This window comes from Heterodontus francisci, chromosome 8, assembly GCF_036365525.1.
Source record: "Heterodontus francisci isolate sHetFra1 chromosome 8, sHetFra1.hap1, whole genome shotgun sequence".
NCBI classification, from domain to species: Eukaryota; Metazoa; Chordata; class Chondrichthyes; order Heterodontiformes; family Heterodontidae; genus Heterodontus; species Heterodontus francisci.
The window spans coordinates 94980103-95004203 of record NC_090378.1 but is presented as its reverse complement, the minus strand read 5'-3'; the positions used below and the strand labels follow the sequence as shown (position 1 = coordinate 95004203).

The following is a 24101-nucleotide window of genomic DNA, read 5'->3' as shown; positions in this document are numbered from 1 at the left end:
AATAGTACTGAAGACCTGTGCTCCAGAACTTGTCGCACCCCTAGCCAAGCTGTTCCAGTACAGCTACAACACTGGCATCTGCACGGCAATGTGGAAAATTGCCCAGGTATGTCCTGTACATAAAAAACAGGACACGTCCACCCCAGCCAATTACCGCCCCATCAGCCTACTCTCAATTATCAGTAAAGTGATGGAAGGTGTCCTCAACAGTGCCATCAAGCGGCACTTGCTGAGCAATAACCTGCTCAGTGACGCTCAGTTTGGGTTCCTCCAGGGCCACTCAGCTCCAGACCTCATAACAGCCTTGGTTCAAACATGGACAAAAGAGCTGAACTCGTGAGGCGAGAGTGACTGCCCTCGACATCAAGGCAGCATTTGACCGAGTATGACATTAAGGAGCCCTAGCAAAACTGAGGTCAATAGGAATCGCGGAAAACTCTCCGCTGGTTGGAGTCATACCTAGCACTAAGGAAGATGGTTGTGGTTGTTGGAGGTCAATCACCTGAGCTCCAGGACATCACTGCAGGAGTTCCTCAGGGTAGTGTCCTCGGCTTCATCAATGACCTTCCTTTAATCATAAGGTCAGAAGTGGGGATGTTGGCTGATTGCACAATGTTCAGCACCGTTCGCAACTCCTCAGATACTGAAGCAGTCCGTGTATAAATGCAGCAAGACCAGGACAATATCCAGGCTTGGACCGACAAGTGGTAAGTAACATTCGCTCCACATAAGTGCCAGGCAATGACCATCTCCAACAAGAGAGAATCTAACCATCTCCCCTTGACTTTCAATGGCATTACCATCGCTGAATCCCCCACTATCAACATCCTAGGGGCTACCATTGACCAGAAAGGGAACTGGAGTAGCCATATAAATACCGTGGCTACAAGTGCAAGTCGGAGGCTAGGAATTCTGCGGCAAGTAACTCACCTCCTGACTCCCCAAAGCCTGTCCACCATCTACAAGGTACAAGTCAGGAGTATGATGGAATACTCTCCACTTGCCTGGATGGGTGCAGCTCCAACAACACTCAAGAAGCTTGACACCATCCAGGACAAAGCAGCCCGCTTGATTGGCACCCCATCCACAAAGATTCACTCCCTCCACCACCGACGTACAGTGGCAGCAGTGTGTACCATCTACAAGATGCACTGCAGCAACGCACCAAGGCTCCTTAGACAGCACCTTCCAAACCCGTGACCTCTACCACCTAGAAGGACAAGGGCAGCAAATACATGGGAACACCACCACCTGCAAGTTCCCCTCCAAGTTTCACACCGTCTTGACTTGGAACTATATCGCTGTTACTTCACTGTCGCTGGGTCAAAATCCTGAAACTCTTTTCCTAACAGCACTGTGGGTGTACCTACTGCAGCGGTTCAAGAAGGCAGCTCACCACCTCCTTCTCAAGGGCAATTAGGAATGGGCAATAAATGCTGGCCTGGCCAGCGACGGCCACATCCCATGAATGAATTTTTAAAAAAAAATTACCTCTCCCTATCCCTTCTGCCAAAATGCATCACCTTACACTTCTCCGCATTAAATTCCATCTGCCACTTGTCTGCCTATTCTACCAATCTATCTGTGTCCTGTGACAGATGATTGGTATCATTATGCGGGGCAGCGGCAAGAAATGGCCCGCCCACCCCAGGCCAATCTAGGCCCTTAAGTAGCCAATTAATTGCCACTTAAGGGCCTTCTCCCACCGCTGTGGGTATTTTACCCTTAGTACCTGGAAGGCAAAGGCCCCAAGAACCCTGCCTGGTAAAACCAGGTGGCCTTCTTGTGGGGGGATGGCCCTCCTAATCGGGCACCCTGTGCCCCACAGCGGGCCACCCCCGACTGACCCCAACGTACAACACTTCACCCCACCAAGATTCTCTTTCCCCCCCCCCCGTGCTGGGGCACGGCTAGATTTAGAGTCATACAGTGATACAGCACTGAAACAGGCCCTTCGGCCCACTGAGCCTGTGCCGACCATCAACCACCCATTTATACTAATCCTACATTAATCCCTACCACGTCCCCACCATTCTCCTACCACCTACTTACACTAGGGGCAATTTACAATGGCCAATTTACCTATCAACCTGCAAGTCTTTGGCGGTGGGAGGAAACCCACGCGGTCACAGGGAGAATATGCAAACTCAGCACAGGCAGTACCCAGAACTGAACCCGGGTTGCTGGAGCTGTGAGGCTGCGGTGCTAACCACTGTGCCGCCCCAATTGTCCCCAGAGAGGCCCTAAAAACTTAACCTGAGTTCCGGGGCCGTTTTTCCTATTGCCTCAGATGGCTGGGTGTGGTCCCAGCAGTGGCCACTGCTCCTGGTGGCGCTGCTGGAACTAAGCGCTACTGCTGCGCTGATTGGCTGGCAGCTTCCTTAGGCGGGTCTTCCTGCATCAAGGAGTTGGAAGTCCTGCCCAAGACCAATTAAGGGCCTGGGGAGCAAAAAGTCCCCAGGGGTGTGGCCCCCCAGGCCCAGTGGAGGCAGGCTCGCCCCTGACTTTTCAGCTGATGGGCGGGGCCTCCCACCGAACATGAAATTCCAGCCTTTGTGTGGTACTTTGTCAAAAGCTTTCTTAAAATCCATATTGACAACATCCATTGCTTTCCTTTCATCAGCCTTTTCTGAGAGTTCATCAAAATTCAATTAGATTAGTCAAGTATAACATGTCTTTTTTACAAATCTGTGCTGGCTCTCCTTAATTAGCTCAAACCTCTCCAAGTGCCTGTTGATTTTTTTTCTTGTTTCTCAAACCTTACCCACTAATGTTAAAGTGACTGGCCTGTAATAACTAGCAATGTCCATTCCACCCTTTCTTGAATAAGGGTGTCAAATTTGCCACTCTCCAATCCCCTAGCACCTCCCCCATATCTAGGGAAGGTTGGAAGATTGTGGCAAGCCCTTCCACTATCTCCACTCCCACTTCCTTTAGCAACCTGGGATGCAAGTCATTCGGACCAGGCGACTTAGCCACTCTGAGCGTAGCCTGCCTTTCCAGTACGTCCTTCCTATCAATTTTCACCCCATCCATTGCCTCACTCTCTCAGCTTCTACCCATATTTTATCAGATTTCTCTTCCTTAGTAAACACTAATACAAAGTACTCATTAAGTATTCTAGACTTGCCTTGTGTCTCAAAGCATATATTACCCTTTTTGTCCCAAATAGACCCTACCCCACCTCTTACTACCTGCTTACTATTTACATGCCAGTAAAAGATTTTTAGGTTCCCTTTTATGTTAACTGTCATTCTGTTTTCATATTCTCTCTTTACCAGTTGTATTTTCCTCATCACTTTCCCTCTCAGCTTATTGTTTTTGGCCTGGTTCTCGCATGAAGAATTCACCTGACATGCATCATATACCTTTTTTTTGTTTGTTCATTTTCTCTATCTCCTTCATCATCCAAGGAGCCCTGTTTGGTTCCCTTACCTTTTGCGCTTGTTGGAGTGCACGCAGAGTCTGTAGCTGAAACATCCCCACCCATTGTTCTGTTACAGTTTTTCCTGTCAAACTTTGGTTCCATTTTACCCTGGCTAGATCCCCTCTCATCCCATTGAAGTTAGTCCTCTTTCAATTTAAATGTTCTAGAATCATAAGTTTATGGCACAGAAAGAGGCCACTTGGCCCATTGTGGCTGAAAAGCTAGCCACCCAGCCTAATCCCACCTTTCAGAATTTGGTCCGTAGCCCTGCAGATTATGGCACTTTAGATGCTTATCCAGACAACTTTTAAATGAGTTGAATATTTCTGCCTCTACTACCCTTACTTACAGTGAGTTCCAGACCCCCATCATCCTCTGGATGAAAAATATTTCTCCTCTCCCCTCTACTCTTTCTACCAATCTCTTTAAACCTATGCCCCCTAGTGACTGACCTCTCTGTGAAGGTAAATAGACCCTTCACCTCCACTCTATTCAGGCCCCTCACAATTTTGTACATTTCAATCAAATCTCCCCTCAGCCTTCTCTGTTCCAAGGAGAACAACCCCAACCTATCCAATCTTTCCTCATAGCTGTATTTTTCCAGTCCTGGCAACATCTTCGGAAATCTCCTCTGTACCCTCTCTAGTGCAATTACATCCTTTCTGTAATGAGGTGACCAGAACTGCGCACAGTACTCAAGTTGTGGCCGAACCAATGATTTATACAGTTCCAGCATAACCTCCCTGCTCTTATATTCTATACCTCGGCTAATAAAAGAAAGGATTCCATGTGCCTTCTTAACCACCTTGTTGACCTATCCTACCTTCAGGGATCTGTGGACATTCACTCCAAGGTCCCTCACTTCCTCTACACTTCTCAGTATTTTCCCATTAATTGTGTATTCCTTTGCTTTGTTTGATGTCCCCGAATGCATCACCTTACACTTCTCCAGACTGAATTCCATTTGCTGCTATTCTGCGCATCTGACCAGACCATCAATATTTTCCTACAGCTTACAGCTATCCTCCTCGCTATCTACCACACGGCTAATCTTTGTGTTGTCTGCAAACTTCTTGATCATGCCCCCTACATTTACGTCCAAATTGTTAATATATACCACAAAAAGCAGGGGGTTCAGTACTGAGCCCTGTGGAACGCCACTGGAAACAGCCCTCCAGTCCCTAAAACACCTGTCAATAATTACTGTTTGTTTCCTGCCACTGAGCCAATTTTGCATCCACCTTGCTGCATCCACCTTGCTGCATTTCCCTGGATCCCATGGGATTTTACTTTTATAAGCACTGTCATGTGGGACCTTGTCAAAAGCCTTGCTAAAATCCATGTAGACCACATCAACTGCACTACCCTCATCTATCTTCCTTGTTACTTCAAAAAATTCGATCAAGTTGGTCAAACAAGATCTTCCCTTAACAAATCCTTGCTGACTATCCTTGATTAACCTGTGCCTTTCGAAGTGACAGTTTATCCTGTCTGTCAGAATAGATTCTAATAATTTTCCCACTACTGAGGTTAGACTGACTGACCTGTAATCATTTGGTCAATCCTTCAATCCCTTTTTAAACCGAGGTACAACGTTAGCAGTTGCTATGGCAGATGTGACACCCTTGGTTCAAGAAAGGGTGTAAGGACAGTCCTAGCAACTACAGGCCAGGTGGTTTAACATCAGTAGTGAGTAAGATTTTAGAAACAATTTGGGAAATTATCAATGGACACTCGGAGAGGCTCGAGTTAATTAAGGATAGCCAGCATGGATTTGTAAAAGGCAGATCATGCTTGATGAATCTAATTGAATTTTTTGATGAAGTAGCAGAGAAGGTTACTGAAGGGAATGCAGTAGTTATTTATATGGATTTTAAGAAGGCATTTGATCAGGTACCACATAAAAGGCTGGTTCACAAAATTGAGGCTCATGGAATAGGAGGGTCAGAGTTCAGTTGGATAAAAAATTGGCTTAAGGACAGAAAACAACGATTTGTAGTAAGTAGTTGTTTTTCAGACTGGAGGTTGGTAGACAGTGGTGTTCATCAAGGGTCAGTGCTAGGACCACTGCTTGTTTTGCTATATGTAAATGACTTGGATCTTGGAATACAGAGTAGAATCTCAATTTACTGACGACACCAAAGTTAGAGGTGCAGAAAACAGTGAGGCTGATATGAACCACCTGCAGTAGGACATAGATAGGCTAGCAGAATGGGCAGAGAAGTGGCAGATGGAATTTAATACAGACAAATTTGAGGTGATGCGTTTTGGCAGAAGGAATAGGGAGAGGCAGTATATACTTAATGAGTTCTAAAGAGGGTGCAGGAACAGAGAGACCTGGAGTGCATGTGCAGTAATCTTTGAAGGTGGCAGGACAGAGAGAGAGTGGTTAGTAAAGCATATGGGATCTTGGCATTTGTAAATAGAGGCATTTAGTGCAAAAGCAGGGAACTTATGCTGAACCTTTATAAAGCTCTGGTTAGGCCCCAACTAGAGTATTGCATTCAGTTCTGGTCACCACACTTCAGGAAGGATGTGAGGGTGCAGAGGAGATTTACCAGAATGGTTCCATGGATGGAGGATTTTAATTACAAGGTTAGGTTGGAAATGCTGGGATTGTCCTTCTTAAAACAGAGAGGATATTTAATAGAAGTGTACAAGGTTATAACAGGCTTAGATAAGTTAGACAAGGAAAAACTGTTCCCATTAACTAATGGTACAAGTTCACATTAAAAGTTTTGGGCAAAAGATGCAGAGGGAATATGAGGAAGCATTATTTTACCCAGCGGGTGGTAATGACATGGAACTCGCAGCCCACAGGGGTGGTGACAGCAGAGATGATCAATGACTTCAAGAGGAAGTTAGATGGCCACCTGAGAGAAATAGACTTGCAGGGCTATGAGCTGGGGAGTGGGATTGACTGCATTGCTCTGTGGAGAGCCTGCATGGACCCAGTGGGCTGAATGGCCTCCATCTGTGCCATAAATTACTCTGTGACTCGAAGTTCTGGAATGGGACTTATCTCTCAACCTCTGACTCAGGCAAGAATATGACCTGCTGAGCCACAGATCCAGTGAGCTTTTTGCTGCTCAAATAGCAGCTTTTGTTTCCTTTAATTTTGCGTGATATACGTCTTTTGCATCCTGTGTGACTGTGAAGAAGGTAAACTTGCCTTCCTTGTCCTTCCCTTCCTTGCCTTTTGACAAGGTCGACCACACCATCCTCCTCTAGTGCCTCTCCGCTGTCTTTCAGCTGGGTGGGTCTGTTCTCACCTGGATCCATTCTTATCTATCTAATTGGAGCCAGAGCATCACTGGCAATGGCTTTTCTTCTTGCTCCCACACAGTTACCTCTGGTGTCCTCCAAGGATCTATCCTTAGTCCCTTCCTATTTCTCATCTACATGCTGCCTCTCGGTGACATCAAAAGTACAGTGTTAGTTTTCTCATGTACACTCACGACAACTTAGATTTCTATAGTGCCTTTAACGTTATAAAACATCCCAAGGCGCTTCAGAAGGAGCATTACAAAACAAAGTATGACACTGGGAGTCACAAAAGGAGATGTTGGATCAGATGACCAAAAGCTTGGTCAAAGAGGTAGGTTTTAAGGAGTGTCTTAAAGGAGGAAAGTGGGGTGGAGAAGCAGAGGAGGTTTGTGAGAGTATTCCAGAGCTTGGGGCTGAGGTAACCTAAGACACGGCACCAATGGTGGCGTGATTACTATCAGGGATGCTCGAGACCAGAATTCGAGGAGCGCAGATATTTGAGGGTAAGGGGGCTGGAGGAGATTACAGAGATGGGGTGGGGGTGAGGTCATGGAGGGATTTGAAAACACCACAACTTCTCTTGACTCCTCTACTGTTGCTAAACTATCAGGCTGCTTATCTGATGTCCAGTACTGGATGAGCAGAAATTTCTTCCAATTAATTATTGGGAAGACTGAAGCTGTTGTTTTCAGTCCCCACTCCAAACTTTGTTCCCACATTTCCAACTCCATCCTTCTCCCTAGCAACAGTCTGAGATTAAGCCTGTCTTTTCGCAACCTTTTGTGTAACATTTGACCCCCGAGATGAACATCTGACCTCGTAATTGTGCCATCACTAAGACAGCCTATTTCCACCACTGTACCATCGTCCAACTTTGCCCCTGTCTCATCTCGTCTGCTGCTGAACCCTGATTCATGTCTTTGTTACCTTTAGAGTTGACTATTTCAATATTGATAGTTAACCGAAGTTAAACTGACTGGCCTGTAGTTGCTGGGCTTATCTTTACACCCTTTTTTGAACAAGGGTGTAACGTTTGCAATTCTCCAGTCCTCTGGCACCACCCCCGAGTCGAAGGAAGACTGAAAGATTATGGCCAGTGCCTCTGCGATTTCCACCCTCACTTCCCTCAGTATCCTTGGATGCATTTCATCTGATCCTGTTGTCTTATCCACTTTAAGTGCAAACAGCCTTTCTAATACTTCCTCTTCATCAATTTTAAACCCTTCTTAAAACTATCTCTTCTTTGAAGGTAGCCCATTGTTCATCTACCGGTTTTCCTACCAGCTTTTGACTCCAATTTATTCGCCCCAGCTCCATTCTTACCGCATTGATGTTGGCCTTCCCCCTGTTAATTATTCTTACTCTCGATTGCTCTTTGTCCTTTTTTAAGGTCAGCCTAAATCTTATGATCCAATGATCACTATCCCCTAAATGCTCTCCTACAGATACTTGATCCACTTGGCCTACCTCATTTCCCAAGAACCAGGGCTAGCAGTGCCTCCTTTCTTGTTGGACAAGCAACACACGGTTGTAGAAAATTTTCCTGAACACACTCTAGGAACTCTTGCCCCTCACTGTCCTTTACACTACTATTATCCCACTCTGTTTGGATAATTAAAGTTCCCCATTAAAACGACCCTACAAGTTTGGCATCTCTCTCTAATTTCCTTGCAAATTTGTTCCTAGCTGGTGGCCTATAGACAACACCGAGCAATGTAACTGCGCCTTTTTTGTTCCTCAGCTCTAGCCGAATTGATTCATTCCTCAGCCCCTCTGGGACATCCTTTTTCTCCGGCACTGCAATGCTCTCCTTAATCGATACTGCCACCCCGCCCCCTTTTTCCCTTTCCCATCTTTCCTGAACACCTTGTATCCAGGAATATTTAACACCCAGTCCTGCCCTTCTTTGAGCCATGTCACTGTTATAGCCACAACATCATATTTCCACTTGGCAATCTGTGCCTGTACCTCACCAGTCTTATTAACCACACTCCGTGCATTCACATACATGCACATTAACCCCAATTCAGACTTTATTACTTTCTCCCTTACTCTGGCCCCCACCTAATAACTTACTATTCCCTACACTCGTGCTATCTATCTCCCCCAATATTCTGTGCACCTTGGTATTTATTCCTCTCTGATACTTGCTCCTGGTTCCCACACCCCTGACAAGTTACCAGTTTTGCTTCCCTCCAATCTGAGCTCCCTCTCAGGTACCCAACCCCCTGACAATTTAGTTTAAACCCTCCCCAACAGCACTAGCAAATCTCCCAGCGAGGATGTTCGTCCCAGTCCTGCTGAAATTCAACCCGTCCATCTTGTACAGGTCCCACCTGCTCCTGAACCGGTCCCAATGTCTCTGAAATCTGATGCCCTCCCTCCTAAAACCGGTTCTCCAGCCACGTGTTCAATCGCTCAAATCTCCTATTCATTTGCTCACTTGTATATGGGACTGAGAGTAATCCTGAGATTATTGCTTTCGAGGTCCTGCTTTTTAATCTCCTTCCTACCTCCCTCTGCTTTCAGGGCCTTATCCCCCTTCTTACCTATCTCATTCGTACCAATGTGAACTACGACCTCTGGCTGTTAACCCTCCCCCAGCAGCTGCTCCGTGACATCCTTGACTCTAGCACCGGGGAGGCAACACACCATCCTGTAGTCACGTTTACTGCCGCAAAAACATCTGTCTGTTCCCCTAACTAATGAATGCCCTATCACTACTGCTGTTCCACTCTTCTCCCTTCCTGTGCAGCTGAGCCACCTATGGTGCCACCAACTTAGCTCTGACTGCACTTCTTTGAGGAACCATCACCCTCAACACTATCCAAAATGGAAAACTGATTAGTGAGTGAGATCATATCAGGGGACTCCTGCACTACCTGCCTGGTTTTCTTAGGGAATGGGTGACCACCAAGCAATCTATCTGCTGGCATGCTCTGAACCTGTGGTGTGACCGCCTCCCTAAACATGCTATCCACGTTGTCTTCCGCCTCGCGGATGCATAACAGTAACTTCAGCTGCCACTCGAGTTCCAAAACCCGGAGCTCAAGCTTCTGCAGCCGGTGACACTTCCTGTAGGTGTGTTTGTCTAGAACACCTGGTGCGTCCGTGACTTCCCACATGCCACAGGCTGTACATTCCACTCGGCAGAGCTGCCATGCCTTAACTTTACAGACTATTTATTATAAGTAGAATAGCTTACCAGTTACTCACCAACCAGCTCTTTCCACTGCACCGAAGAATGAACCAAATACTGGAGGGTTAGAAAAAGTAGAAAAGTGGAGCACCTCCTCCCCTTCACCAAAAAGGCCACTCACCAAACTTGAATCTCCACACTCAGCTTGCAATCCACACCGTTTGCAGGCTGCACCCAGACCTCTGTATCTATACCTTTTGAAGCTGAAACTGCTGCAACCAGATTTGACTGGTGAGCTACTTAACTGATCAGCTGCTCTGCAGTAGAGCCTGTTAATCCCTGCCTAAGAAAGTTAGTTGACTTTCTTAACCCGACTTGACTTTCTTAACCCGACTTGACTTTCTTAACCCGACTTGACTTTCTTAACCCGACTTGACTTTCTTAACCCGACTTGACTTTCTTGACCCGACTTGACTTTCTTAACCCGACTTGACTTTCTTAACCCGACTTGACTTTCTTAACCCGACTTGACTTTCTTAAATAAAAACAAGAAATACTGGAAATACTCAGCAGGTCTGGCAGCAGCTGTGGAGAGAGAAGCAGAGTTAACGTTTCAGGTCAGTGACCCTTCAGAACTGGCAAATTTTAGAAATGTAAAAGGTTATAAGCAAGTAAAGTGGGGGTGGGGCAAGAGATAACAAAGGAGAAGGTGTAAATAGGACAAGGTCACAGAATAGCTGACCAGAAGGTCGTGGAGCAAAGGCAAACAATATGTTAATGGTGTGTTGAAAGACAAAGCATTAGTACATATAGGGTGTTAACGGACTGAAAATTGAACAGCCGCAAGTACAAACATGAAAAAAAACAGTGGGTAAGCAAACTGAAGAAACTAAGATGAAATAAAATAAACACAAAAAAAAAGAAAAAAAAAACTAAGAATGAAAGTAAAATGGGGGCCTGTCATGCTCTGAAATTATTGAACTCAATGTTCAGTCTGGCAGGTTGTAGTGTGCCTAATCGGTAAATGAGATGCTGTTCCTCGAGCTTGTGTTGATGTTCACTGGAACACTGCAGCAATCCCAGGACAGAGATGTGAGCATGAGAGCAGGGGGGAGTGTTGAAATGGCAAGCAACCGGAAGCTCGGGGTCCTGCTTGCGGACTGAACAGCGGTGTTCCGCAAAGCAGTCACCCAGTCTGCATTTGGCCTCCCAAATAGTGATGTCACTCACTCACTGAGCAGTCTCCGTTTCGTCCTGGACTCCCAGCTCAAGTAAGTTTTTTATTTTTAACACTTACCAGCAGAGCACTTACCGTGTGTGTCCGGCCCGACCTGACCCGACTCAATCTGGACTCTGCCCGACCTGACCTGAGCCCGCAAGCCAGCCCCGGAAGATGGGCCTGACCTGAACGTGACACCATGTCGTCTGGTCCCGGCGGGTTCGGGTCGGGTAACAGGCCTCTATCTCTAGAAGACGCTGAGATGGGTCATCCACTCGGCACTTCTGGCTGAGCATGGTTGCAAGTGTGTCAGCTTTGTCTTTTGTACTGACGTGCTGGGCTCCTTCATCATTGAGGATGGGAAGTTTGTGGAGCCTCTTCATCTGGTTAGTTGTTTAATTGTCCCACCACCATTCACGACTGGGTGTGGCAGGACTACAGAGCTTTTCCTAGTCTGTTGGCTGTTGGATTGTTTTCCTCTGTCTGTTACATGCTGCTTCCGCTGTTTAGCATGCATGTAGCCCTGTGTTGTAGCTTCACCATGTTGGCACCTCTTGTTTAGATATGTCTGATGCTGCTTCTGGCATGCTCTCCTGCTCTCCTCATTGAACCAGGGTTGATCCCTTGGCTTGAAGATAATGGTAGAGTGAGGAATATGCCAGGCCACGAGGTTACTGTTTGTGGTTGAATGTACTTCTGCTGCTGTTGGCCCGCAGCACCTCATGGATGCCTGGTTTTAAGCTGCCAGATCTGTTCTGTATCTATCCCATTTAGCCACACAGCATGATGGATGGTATCCTCTGTGTGAAGATGGGTCTTTGTCTCCACAAGGACTGTGACAGATGCATCTGTGAGGATGAGGTCATATAGGTTTTACCCTCTTGTTGGTTCTCTCACCACCTGCCGCAGGCCCAGTCTGGCAGATACTTGGCCAGCTCGGTCAGTAGTAGTGCCACCGAGCCATTCCTAGTGATGGACATTAAGTCCCAACCCAGAGTGCTTTCCATGCCCTTGCTACCCTCAGTGCTTCTTTCAAGTGGAGGCGTACTAATTCATCTGCTGAGGGAGGGCGGTAGGTGGTAATCAGGAGGTTTACTTGCCTGTGTTTGACCTGATGCCATGCGACTTCATGGGCTTCAGAGTGAAAGTTGAGGACTCCCAGGGCCACTCCCTCCTGACTGGATCCAACTATGCTGGCACCTCTGGTAGATCTGCCCTGACAGTGGGACAGAACATACCCAGGGATGGTGATGGAGAAGTCTGGGACATTGGCTGTAAGGTATGATTTGGTGAGTGTGACTGTCAGGCTATTGCTTGACTAGTCTGTGAGACAGCTCTCCCAATTTTGGCACATGTCCCCCGGTATTAAGTAAGGAGGACTTTGCAGGGTTGACTGGGCATGGTGTGCCATTGTCATTTCCAGTGCCCAGTTCGATGCTGGGTGGTCGCTTCAGTTTTATTTTTCAACTTTTCTATAGAGGTTTGATGCAACTGAGTTGCTTGCTAGGCCATTTCAGAGGGAAATTAAGAGTTAACCACATTGCTGTGGGTCTGGAGTCACATGTAGGCCAGACCAGGTTAGGATGGCAGATTTCCTTCGCTAAAGGGCATTTAATGAACCGGATGGATTTTTATGACAATCCGGTTGAACCATTGAAAAATTACGGCACAGAAGGAGGCCATTCAGCCCGTCATGTCTGCGCCGGACGTAAAAACTAGCCATCCAATCTAATCCCACCTTGCAGCAATCACTCTCACCATTACTGAAACTAGCTTTTTATTTCAAATTTATTAATAAATTGAATTTAAATTCCACTGGCTGTGGTGGTGGGATTTGAACTTGTGTCTCTAGAGCATTAGTCCAGGCCTCTGAATTACTAGCCCAGTAATATTACCACTACTCTACCGTACTTTAAACTTAGATTTGCCATTTATCTCAAGTATTAGTAGCATCCCCAGTGAACTGAGTTCAACAATTGACCAGATTTAAGTCTTCTGTCATTTTACTAAAACTAACCCATTTTAAAGTTTAGAATGAGCAATAGATTCAGTATGTATAATTTTAATAACCAATTGAAATTGAATAATATTGTGTTCACTATTGCTCAGATGTTCCCTCCTCCCCACCCTACATCACATGGAGGCTCACTACTAAATACTAGATATATCCATGACTTCCTCGGTTAACTTGTTAAAGTGTTGAATTAAGAAACTATCTTGCATAATTTCAACAAATCCTTCACTGCACTTCCCACAATTCGTTTACCATCATGCCAACAAATCAAACAGATGTCACACTTCAGGAATTTGTTTCCAGAGTCACTCACTTGGAACACAATTGTGTTCCTTAAGGCACATAATGGAATTAGTCTGCCCCCATATAGGGGGGTCTATTTGACTGACCAGTGGGTTGGTTACTCGAAAGAGAGTAAATTTAAAATCATTACCACAAGAACGTGGGGAAAGTTTAGAAGAAATATTCTAATACAGAGGATTATGGAAACAGTGATGGACGCAGAACCCATAGTAGCATTTTGAAAGAGAAAAGTATGATTCTTTGAAAAAGAACAAATTTAAAAGGGTTTGGGGAAAGGGCAAGGAAATCAGATTGAGTGGGATAGTTTTTCGTGGAGATGACACAGGAGGGCCGGATGTGCAGTCAAAATGCTATAATTCTGTAAGAGTTGACTTTCAATACGCCATGGCCATGCTGACAGCTTACATGTTGCGAGAGAATGATGCAGCAAATGATGTATCTGCCTGCTGTGAACATTTATTATTACATTTGATTTTTAAAGTTTAAAAAAAATAAAGACATGCTGGCGTAATGGTTAAAGTTGCTATATAAATGCAGGTTGTTAGTTTACCATTGCTTAAAATGTTGGTAATTTGTTTAGTCAGGCATATGTGAATCAGCCCTTTAATGATCTATCACTGAAGTTTCCAATAGTTGAACTTTTTATTTCTTCATTGTGATGGGCAGTGCTAGATGAGGAAATGGGCGTGAAGATTCTAACATCCTAATCTTGATACTAAAATAAAAGCAAAATACTGCAGATGCTGGAAATCTGAAATAAAAACAAAAAAGTGCTGGAAATAATCAGGTCTAGCAGCATCTGTGGAGAGAGAAAGAGTTTGTGACCTGAAGGTGGAAAGTGGGAGGCCAGCTAGGAGAGCATTTGAATAGTCAAGTCTGGAAATAACAAATGCACGGATGAGCATTTCAGCAACAGATAGACTGAGGCAAGGGCAGAGACAGGCAATATGACAGAGATGGAAGTTGATGGTCTTGGCATTGGAGAGGATTTGAGGTTGGAAGATCAGTTCAGGTTCAAATAGGATGAGGTTGCAAAAATTCTCATTCAATCTAAGATGGTGGTCAGTGAGAAGGAAGAAATCAGTAGTGAGGGAATGAATTTTGTGGCAGGGGTCAAAGACAGTATTCCCAATGTTTAATTGGTGGAAATTGCAGCTCATTCAGACCTGAATGTCGGGTAAGCATCCTGACAACACAGGCAGTGGAAGGGTCAAGAAAAGTGATAGTGAGGTAGAATTGGACAACGTCATTGTACGTATAGAACCTGACTTAGGCGGTGGTGTCGTGGTATTGTTACTGGACTAGTAACCCAGAGACCCAGTGTATTGCTGTGGGGATATGGGTTCGAATCCCACCATAGCAGAAGGTGGAATTTGAATTCAATTAATCTGGAATTACAAAGCTAGCCTAATGATGACCACTGTTTACTAAGAGGTTTACCAGAACGTTGCCTGGTCTGGAGGGCATTAGCTATGAGGAGAGGTTGGATAAACTCGGATTGTTTTCACTGGAACGACGGAGGTGGAGGGGGCGACATGATAGAGGTTTACAAAGTTATGAGCGGCATGGACAGAGTGGATAGTCAGAAGCTTTTTCCCAGGCTGGAAGAGTCAGTTACGAGGGGACATAGGTTTAAGGTGCGAGGGGCAAAGTTTAGAGGGGATGTGCGAGGCAAGTTCTTTACACAGAGGGTGGTGAGTGCCTGGAACTTGCTGCCAGGGGAGGTGGTGGAAGCAGGTACGATAGCGACGTTTAAGAGGCATCTTGACAAATACATGAATAGGATGGGAATAGAGGGATACGGACCCCGGAAGTGCAGAAGGTTTTAGTTTCGGCAGGCATGGAGGGCCGAATGGCCTGTTCCTGTGCTGTACTGTTCTTTGTTTGCCGATGTTGTAAAAATACATCTGGTTCACTAACGTCCTTTAGGAAAGGAAATCTGCTGTCCTTATGTGATCTGGCCTACATGTGACTCCAGACCCACAGCAATGTGGTTGATTCTTAGATGCCCTCTGAAATGGCCTAGCAAGCCACTCAGTTGTATCTAACTACTTCACAAGGACTGCAGTGGTTCAAGAAGGCAGCTCAGAACCACCTTCAAGGGCAATTAGAGGTGGGCAATAGAAACGTAGAAAATAGGAGCAGGAATAGGCCATTCGGCTTTTTGAGCCTGCTCCGCCATTCATTATGATCATGGCTGATCATCCAACTCAGTAGCCTGTTCCCGCTTTTGCCCCATATCCTTTGATCCCTTTAGACCCAAGAGCTATATCTAACTCCTTCTTGAAAACATACAATGTTTTGGCCTCAACTGCTTTCTGTGGTAGTGAATTCCACAGGCTCACCACTCTCTGGGTGAAGACATTTCTCCTCATCTCAGTCCTCAAAGGTTTACCCCGTATCCTTAGACTATGACCCCTGGTTCTGGACTCCCCCACTATCGGGAACATCCTTCCTGCATCTACCCTGTCAAGTCCTGTTAGAATTTTATAGGTTTCTATGAGATCCCCCCTCACTATTCTGAACTCCAGCGAATATAATCCTAACCGACTCAATCTCTCCTCATACGTCAGTCCCACCATCCCAGGAATCAGTGTGGTAAACCTTCACTGCACTCCCTCTATAGCAAGAACATCCTTCCTCAGATAAGGAGACCAAAACTGCACACAATATTCCAGGTTTGGCCTCACCAGGGCCCTGTATAATTGCAGCAAGACATCCCTGCTCCTGTACTCAAATCCTCTCGCTATGAAGGCCAACATACCATTTGCCTTTTTTACCGCCTGTTGCACCTGCATGATTACCTTCAGCGACTGGTGTACGAGAACACCCAGGTCTTGCTGCATATTCCCCTCTCTCAGTTCAGATAATAATCTGCTTTCCTGTTTTTGCTACCAAAGTGGATAACTTCACATTTATCCATATTATGCTGCATCTGCCATGCATTAGCCCACACACTCAACTTGTCCAAATCACCCTGAAGCCTCTCTGCATCCTCTTCACAACTCACCCTCCCACCCAGTTTTGTGTCGTCTGCAAATTTGGAGATATTACATTTAGTTCCAAATCATTAATGTATATTGTGAATAGTTGGGGTCCTAGCACCGATCCCTGCGGTACCCCACTAGTCACTGCCTGCCATTCGGAAAAAGACCCATTTATCCCTACTCTTTGTTTCCTGTGCGCCAACCAATTTTCTATCCACTGCAATACACTACCCCCAATCCCATGCGCTTTAATTTTACTTGCTAATCTCTTATGTGGGACTTTGTCGAAAGTCTTCTGAAACTCCAATTAAACCACATCCACAGGCTCCCCCTCATCAACTCTACTAGTTACATCCTCGAAGAATTCTGGTAGATTTGTCAAGCATGATTTCCCTTTCGTAAATCCATGCTGACTCTGCCCGATTCTACCACTGTTCTCTAAGTGCTCTGCTATAAAATCTTTGATAATGGACTCTAGAAGTTTCCCCAGTACCAACGTCAGGCTGACTGGTCTATTATTCCCTGCTTTCTCTCTACCCCTTTTTAAATAGTGGGGTTACATTAGCTACCCTCCAATCTGTAGGAACTGTTTCAGAGTCTATAGAATCTTGGAAGATGACCACCAATGCATCCACTATTTCTAGGGCCACTTCCGTAAGTACTCTGGGATGCAGACCATCAGGCCCTCGGGATTTATCGGCCTTCAATCCCAATAATTTCTCCAACACCATTTCTCTACTAATAATAAATGCTGGCTTAGCCAGCGACGCCCACATCCCATGAATGAATATTAAAAAAAACGGACGCCTGACAACGCAGCGGCCTGCTGATGTCATCAGAGTGCTCCAAGCTACATACATGCGCAAATGGTCTCCTGCGCTGAAATGCTGCGCATGCCTATGTCTTGCTTTGCCAGGACTTACTGGCGCATGCGCAGGAAAATGCTCTTTACCCCCTACCCCCATCTCGCTCTCCGGCCGCTCACTCCCTCACTCGAGGCCGCCCGTTCCCCAACCCTCAAGATGCTACCTCTAGGCCGCAGGCCTCGCCACTTCCCTCCTTTCGGCCACTCGCTCCCACATTCAGTCGTTCCTCACTACGCCGCCAGAAGAAGCAAGGAGGGGCAATGTAGGAGTGAGTGGTCGAGAGGAGGGAAGTGGCGCGGGCCACGGTCTAGTGCTCGCGTCTGGAGGAATGGGGGCGGGGAAGCAGGTAGCGAGCGGCCTGGGGGTGGGAGGGTGCGGAGTGAACGGCCAGAGAGCAGGATGGCAGGGGGAAAGCGGGGAGTGAGTGGCCTGGGGGGTGGGCTTTGGGGGAGGTGGAAGCAGGGAGTGAGCAGCCGGATGGCCGGAGAGCAGGGGCGGGGTGTGAGCAGCCAGAGAGCAGAATGGCACTGAAACCTCACTGAATTGCGCAGGGTGTGCAGCATTGTCAGAGGTGCTGTCCTTCTGATGAGACTTTAAACAGTGCAACGTTCTCCAAGTATCAAACATCTCCATTATGTGCTGCCATGGGTTGAAGTGAATTTTCTGTGATAAATTGAGCAGTGCCATCTTTAATGCTGGCAGCTGCCTGAACGTGGCAGATAGTGACGTTTCAGTGGAACAGGCTGCATTTGGGCATGTGCTAGTACAGCGCCACCAAGTGATTGTGTTGTCAGCAAATGCAGCCTAAAAAAAAGTTGTTAGCGGATATAGAACATAGAACATTACAGCGCAGTACAGGCCCTTCGGCCCTCGATGTTGCGCCGACCTGTGAAACCATCTCACCTACACTATTACATTTTCATCCATATGTCTATCCAATGACCACTTAAATGCCCTTAAAGTTGCCGAGTCCACTACTGTTGCAGGCAGGGCGTTCCACGCCCCTACTACTCTCTGAGTAAAGAAACTACCTCTGACATCTGTCCTATATCTATCACCCCTCAACTTAAAGCTATGTCCCCTCGTGTTTGCCATCACCATCCGAGGAAAAAGACTCTCACTATCCACCCTATCTAACCCTCTGATTATCTTATATGTCTCTATTAAGTCACCTCTCCTCCTCCTTTCTAACGAAAACAACCTCAAGTCCCTCAGCCTTTCCTCGTAAGACCTTCCCTCCATACCAGGCAACATCCTAGTAAATCTCCTCTGCACCCTTTCCAAAGCTTCCACATCCTTCCTATAATGCGGTGACCAGAACTGCACGCAATACTCCAGGTGCAGCCGCACCAGAGTTTTGTACATCTGCAGCATGACCTCGTGGCTCTGAAACTCGATCCCCCTACTAATAAAAGCTAACACACCATATGCCGCCTTAACAGCCCTATTAACCTGGGTGGCAACTTTCAGGGATTTATGTACCTGGACACCAAGATCTCTCTGTTCATCTACACTACCAAGAATCTTCCCATTAGCCCAGTACTCTGCATTCCTGTTACTCCTTCCAAAGTGAATCACCTCACACTTTTCCGCATTAAACTCCATTTGCCATCTCTCAGCCCAGCTCTGAAGCCTATCTATGTCCCTCTGTAACCTACAACATCCTTCGGCACTATCCACAACTCCACCGACCTTCGTGTCATCCGCAAATTTACTAACCCACCCTTCTACACCCTCATCCAGGTCATTTATAAAAATGACAAACAGCAGTGGCCCCAAAACAGATCCTTGCGGTACACCACTAGTAACCAAACTCCAGGATGAACATTTGCCATCAACCACCACCCTCTGTCTTCTTTCAGCTAGCCAATTTCTGATCCAAAGCACTAAATCACCTTCAATCCCATACTTCCGTATTTTCTGCAATAGCCTACCGTGGGGAACCTTATCAAACGCCTTACTGAAATCCATATACACCACATCCATGGCTTTACCCTCATCCACCTGTTTGGTCACCTTCTCAAAAAACTCAATAAGGTTTGTGAGGCACGACCTACCCTTCACAAAACCGTGCTGACTATCTCTAATGAACTTATTCTTTTCAAGATGATTATAAATCCGATCTCTTATAACCTTTTGCAACATTTTACCCACAACCGAAGTAAGGCTCACAGGTCTATAATTACCAGGGCTGTCTCTACTCCCCTTCTTGAACAAGGGGACAACATTTGCTATCCTCCAGTCTTCCGGCACTATTCCTGTCGACAATGACGACATAAAGATCAAGGTCAAAGGCTCTGCAATCTCCTCCCTAGCTTCCCAGAGAATCCTAGGATAAATCCCATCTGGCCCAGGGGACTTATCTGTTTTCACACTTTCCAAAATTGATAACACCTCCTCCTTGTGAACCTCGATCCCATCTAGCCTAGTAGTCTGTATCTCAGTATTCTCCTCGACAACATTTTCTTTCTCTACTGTAAATACTGACGAAAAATATTCATTTAACGCTTCCCCTATCTCCTCTGATTCCACACACAACTTCCCACTACTATCCTTGATTGGCCCTAATCTAACTCTAGTCATTCTTTTATTCCTGATATACCTATAGAAAGCCTTAGGGTTTTCCTTGATCCTATCCGCCAATGACTTCTCGTGTCCTCTCCTCGCTCTTCTTAGCTCTCCCTTTAGATCCTTCCTGGCTAGCTTGTAACTCTCAAGCGCGCTAACTGAGCTTTCACGTCTCATCCTAACATAAGCCGCCTTCTTCCTCTTGACAAGCGCTTCAACTTCTTTAGTAAACCACGGCTCCCTCGCTCGACAACTTCCTCCCTGCCTGACAGGTACATACTTATCAAGGACACGCAGTAGCTGCTCCTTGAATAAGCTCCACATTTCGATTGTGCCCATCCCCTGCAGTTTCCTTCCCCATCCTACGCATCCTAAATCTTGCCTAATTGCATCATAATTTCCTTTCCCCAGCTATAATTCTTGCCCTGCGGTATATACCTGTCCCTGCCCATTGCTAAGGTAAACCTAACCGAATTGTGATCGCTATCACCAAAGTGCTCACCTACATCTAAATCTAACACCTGGCCGGGTTCATTACCCAGTACCAAATCCAATGTGGCATCGCCCCTGGTTGGCCTGTCTACATACTGTGTCAGAAAACCCTCCTGCACACACTGGACAAAAACTGACCCATCTAAAGTACTCGAACTATAGTATTTCCAGTCAATATTTGGAAAGTTAAAGTCCCCCATAACAACTACCCTGTTACACTCGCTCCTGTCGAGAATCATCTTCGCTATCCTTTCCTCTACATCTCTGGAACTATTCGGAGGTCTATAGAAAACTCCCAACAGGGTGACCTCTCCTCTCCTGTTTCTAACCTCGGCCCATACTACCTCAGTAGACGAGTCCTCAAACGTCCTTTCTGCCGCCGTAATACTCTCCTTGATTAACAATGCCATACCCTCCCCTCTTTTACCATCTTCTCTGTTCTTACTGAAACATCTAAATCCCGGAACCTGCAACATCCATTCCTGTCCCTGCTCTACCCATGTCTCCGAAATGGCCACAACATCGAGATCCCAGGTACCAACCCATGCTGCAAGCTCACCCACCTTATTCCGGATGCGCCTGGTGTTGAAGTAGACACACTTTAAACCAAGTTCTTGCTTGCCAGTGCCCTCTTGCGTCCTTGTAACCTTATTCGTGATATAATTTGTGTCTTTGATTACAACTATTTCAGTGCTGTGGTGGGGTGGAAACCTGTTCGGAGAGGTTCAAACATGTAATTGCAGGAAAGATGGGCATGGATTTGGGAGGTGACAACATGTTCAAGGATGTTGGAGATGGGGCGGTACAGAAAGATGGAAGGAGAGTTTTTTTGAAGGGGGTTACTTATGGAAGATCCGAACGGGAGGGAGACAGCACCTGAGGAGAGCGAACTGTTTACAATATCAGCTAGCATGGGGGCCAGTAGCCAAAATTCCCAAATGTAACGTCATTTAATTTCATTCAAACTGCAGATACTATTGAATTTTAATGTAAAATTGTCAGTTTATGGCAGTTAGAATGGCACAATTAGAGTAGAGTGAGCATTAATGAATACACCACATCAGTTGAATAGAGCCCCTTGTATTTACACAAGAAATCGGGGCTCAATCCTGAGAACTTTGCTGATGGGTCCAATCATGACGGCAGTGGGAGAAAGTGGACATTACAAGGGAGGGATTGAGAAAGTGACAGTGAGTGGTGCAGCTTTGGAAGGAGAGCAACAGTGAGATAGCTGCCTGTGGTAATTGTTCCAGAAGAGGACTATTGGGGAAGAAGGTCCAGGTCCCATGTGTGATGTAAATGTTGGCGAATGGTCGAGAAGTTCTGCATTGTGCGTGTTTACGTGCAACGACATCATTAGTTAACACAATTTCCTACATTGCAACTGTGACGTCACTTCAAAAAAAAAACCATTGTCTGTATAGTGCTTTGGGATGTCCTGAGGTTGCGAAAGGCATTATATAAAGGCAAAGAAAGGCAAGTTCTCTCTTTCTTTCAGACTGCCTGTTTATATTTTTGTTTCCTTCAACTTTATCCCTTCATCTTGTGAAGGCACTGGCTTATGCCAGGATATAGATACTACAATTTGAACACAATAGTTACAGGCAAGCCCATACTTCCTTTGCAGCCTTAAACTCAAAAGAATTTAGGATAGCAGGCTGCAGGTGGACCAAGAATGCTTTTACTGATGAGGTGCACACTGAAAATAATATGAATTGCCACTATAAGTACCTGGTCTCCTGACCCAGACCAATAATACCGACACATATCTCCGTCTACAAATCGGGTTCACTAAGAAAGTAACTGAGCAGAAGCAAAAGTCAAACCACAGCTGATAGTTAAATTGCAATGTTACAAAAGTTCAAAACTAGGTCATAAATATAAGATAGTCACTAATAAGTCCATTAAGGAATTCAGAAGATTCTTCTTTACTTAGAATGGCTAGAATATGGAACTCTCTGCCATGTAGAGTAGTTGAGGCAAGTTGCAAATTGCAGTTAAATGGAAGCTAAATAAGCGCATGAGGAAGAAAGGAGTAGAAGGATATAGGTTAGATGAAGTAGCATGGGAGAACGTTCATGTGAAACATAAACACTGGCATAGCTCAGTCTGTCCGATTACTGTGCTTGTCCTCTCTTTTCTTCTTCACCCCTACCCCACCCCTCTGCACCAGTGGGCTGGCCAGCACTTTTAATTTTGTTTGACCCTTTTTGAAATTACATTAATACATGATCTTCCTGTAACTGAGGTACCATGCTTCCAGGGAGTAACGGAAATATTTTCATATGATTGCTCTACTGGCAAGATATGAATTTCCCACAAGGAAATATTAGAATTAGTCAAGTAAATGGGAGTATGATAACCCAGAGTGATTCAGAGAAACACAGTTAACATTTCAAGTTGACCTTTCATCAGAATGTGTCTGAGTGAAAGATCATCGACCTGAAACATTAACTGTTTCTTGCTCACGTTATAACAGAGAGGGGACAGAGAGAAACCCTCTCTCCCTCCCCCACTCTCCGACCCACCCTACCTCCCTCACTACTTCAAAAAGTAGTTTTGTGGCTGTAAAGTGCTTTGGTGGCGTCCTGAGGTCGTGAAAGTTGTATAAATGCAAGACTGTCTGTCTGTCTTTCCACAGATTCTGCCTGACTCAGTGGTTTTTCAGCATTTTTCAGATTTCTAGCATCTGCAGTATTTTGGTTCTGTTACCAGAGTGATTTAGTCCTGTGGATAGTGTAGTACCCTAATCAGATCAATTAACAGTGTGGGCTAGGGATCAAATGTAGGACTTTCCTAGACTGTATACTTCACTTCCATGCTACTCTGTATATTTACTGATGGAGTAAACTCTAAATATTGAACTATTTCGCTATGTTCATTTGACAGTTGTTTTCCTATGCTTTAGGACTTACTGCTTCCTTATTTTTTTTTGTAGGTCGTGTGATATGTGACTTCATTTGTTCAGGCCAACAGGAAATCGATCTAGCTGTGCAGAGCGCTAAGAAAGCATATACAACCTGGAGTCAACTGTCTGGATTAGAAAGAAGCCGCATCTTACTTGAGGCTGCAAGACTCATAAGGGTAAGAAGGATATACTTAGATTTATAGACTGCTGAAATAGCAACAACTTGCATTTATATAGCACTGTTAACTTAGTAAAATATCGAAAAGTGATTCGCAGGATTTATCAGACAAGATGTGACACCGAGCCACATATGGAGATATTAGGACAGGTGACGGAAAGCTTGGTCAAAGAGTTAAGTTTTAAGGGGTGTCATCAAGGTGGAAAGAGATAAATATGCTGAAAGGTTGAGGGTACAAATTCCAGAATTTAGGGTCTAGATAGCTGATGCCATGGCTGACAGTGGATGCCCAAAACTCTAGAATTGAAGGAATGCAGAGTTATCAGAAGATTGTGGGGCTGGAGGAGTTGACAGAGATGGGGAGGGATTTGAACAGCAGGATGAGAATTTTATATTTGCTATGTTGCTGGACCAGAAGCCAGTGTAAACACAGGGGGTGACGGGTGAGTGGGAATTTGTGTGATTCAGAATGTGAGTAGAAGAGATTTGCATGAGCTCAAGTTTACAGAGGGTGTTAGATGGGAGGTCAGCCAGAAGAGCATCGGAATAGTGAGGTCTGAAGGTAACAAACACGGATAAGGAAAGATAACAACAGATAAGACTGCGAGTAAATAACTTTATAAATGTTGCAGAGATATTTTCCCAATCATAATTCTAATTGCTTTTTATGAAGAATTATAAATCAAGTGTGTGCTATGCAAGAAGAGTGAGGTTTTGCATGGAATTACTGGTT

The 24101-nt window shown here is 45.5% G+C and overlaps 1 protein-coding gene across 1 annotated transcript in view; it reads left to right on the top strand.

Moving 5' to 3' along the window:
- LOC137373030 (4-trimethylaminobutyraldehyde dehydrogenase-like) overlaps window positions 1-24101 on the top strand; it is a 75782-nt gene that overhangs the window by 9090 nt on the left and 42591 nt on the right. The window contains exon 2 of the mRNA XM_068037762.1: window positions 23221-23366. Coding sequence (XP_067893863.1) covers window positions 23221-23366 — 146 coding nt within the window. The remainder of the gene's footprint in view (window positions 1-23220; window positions 23367-24101) is intronic.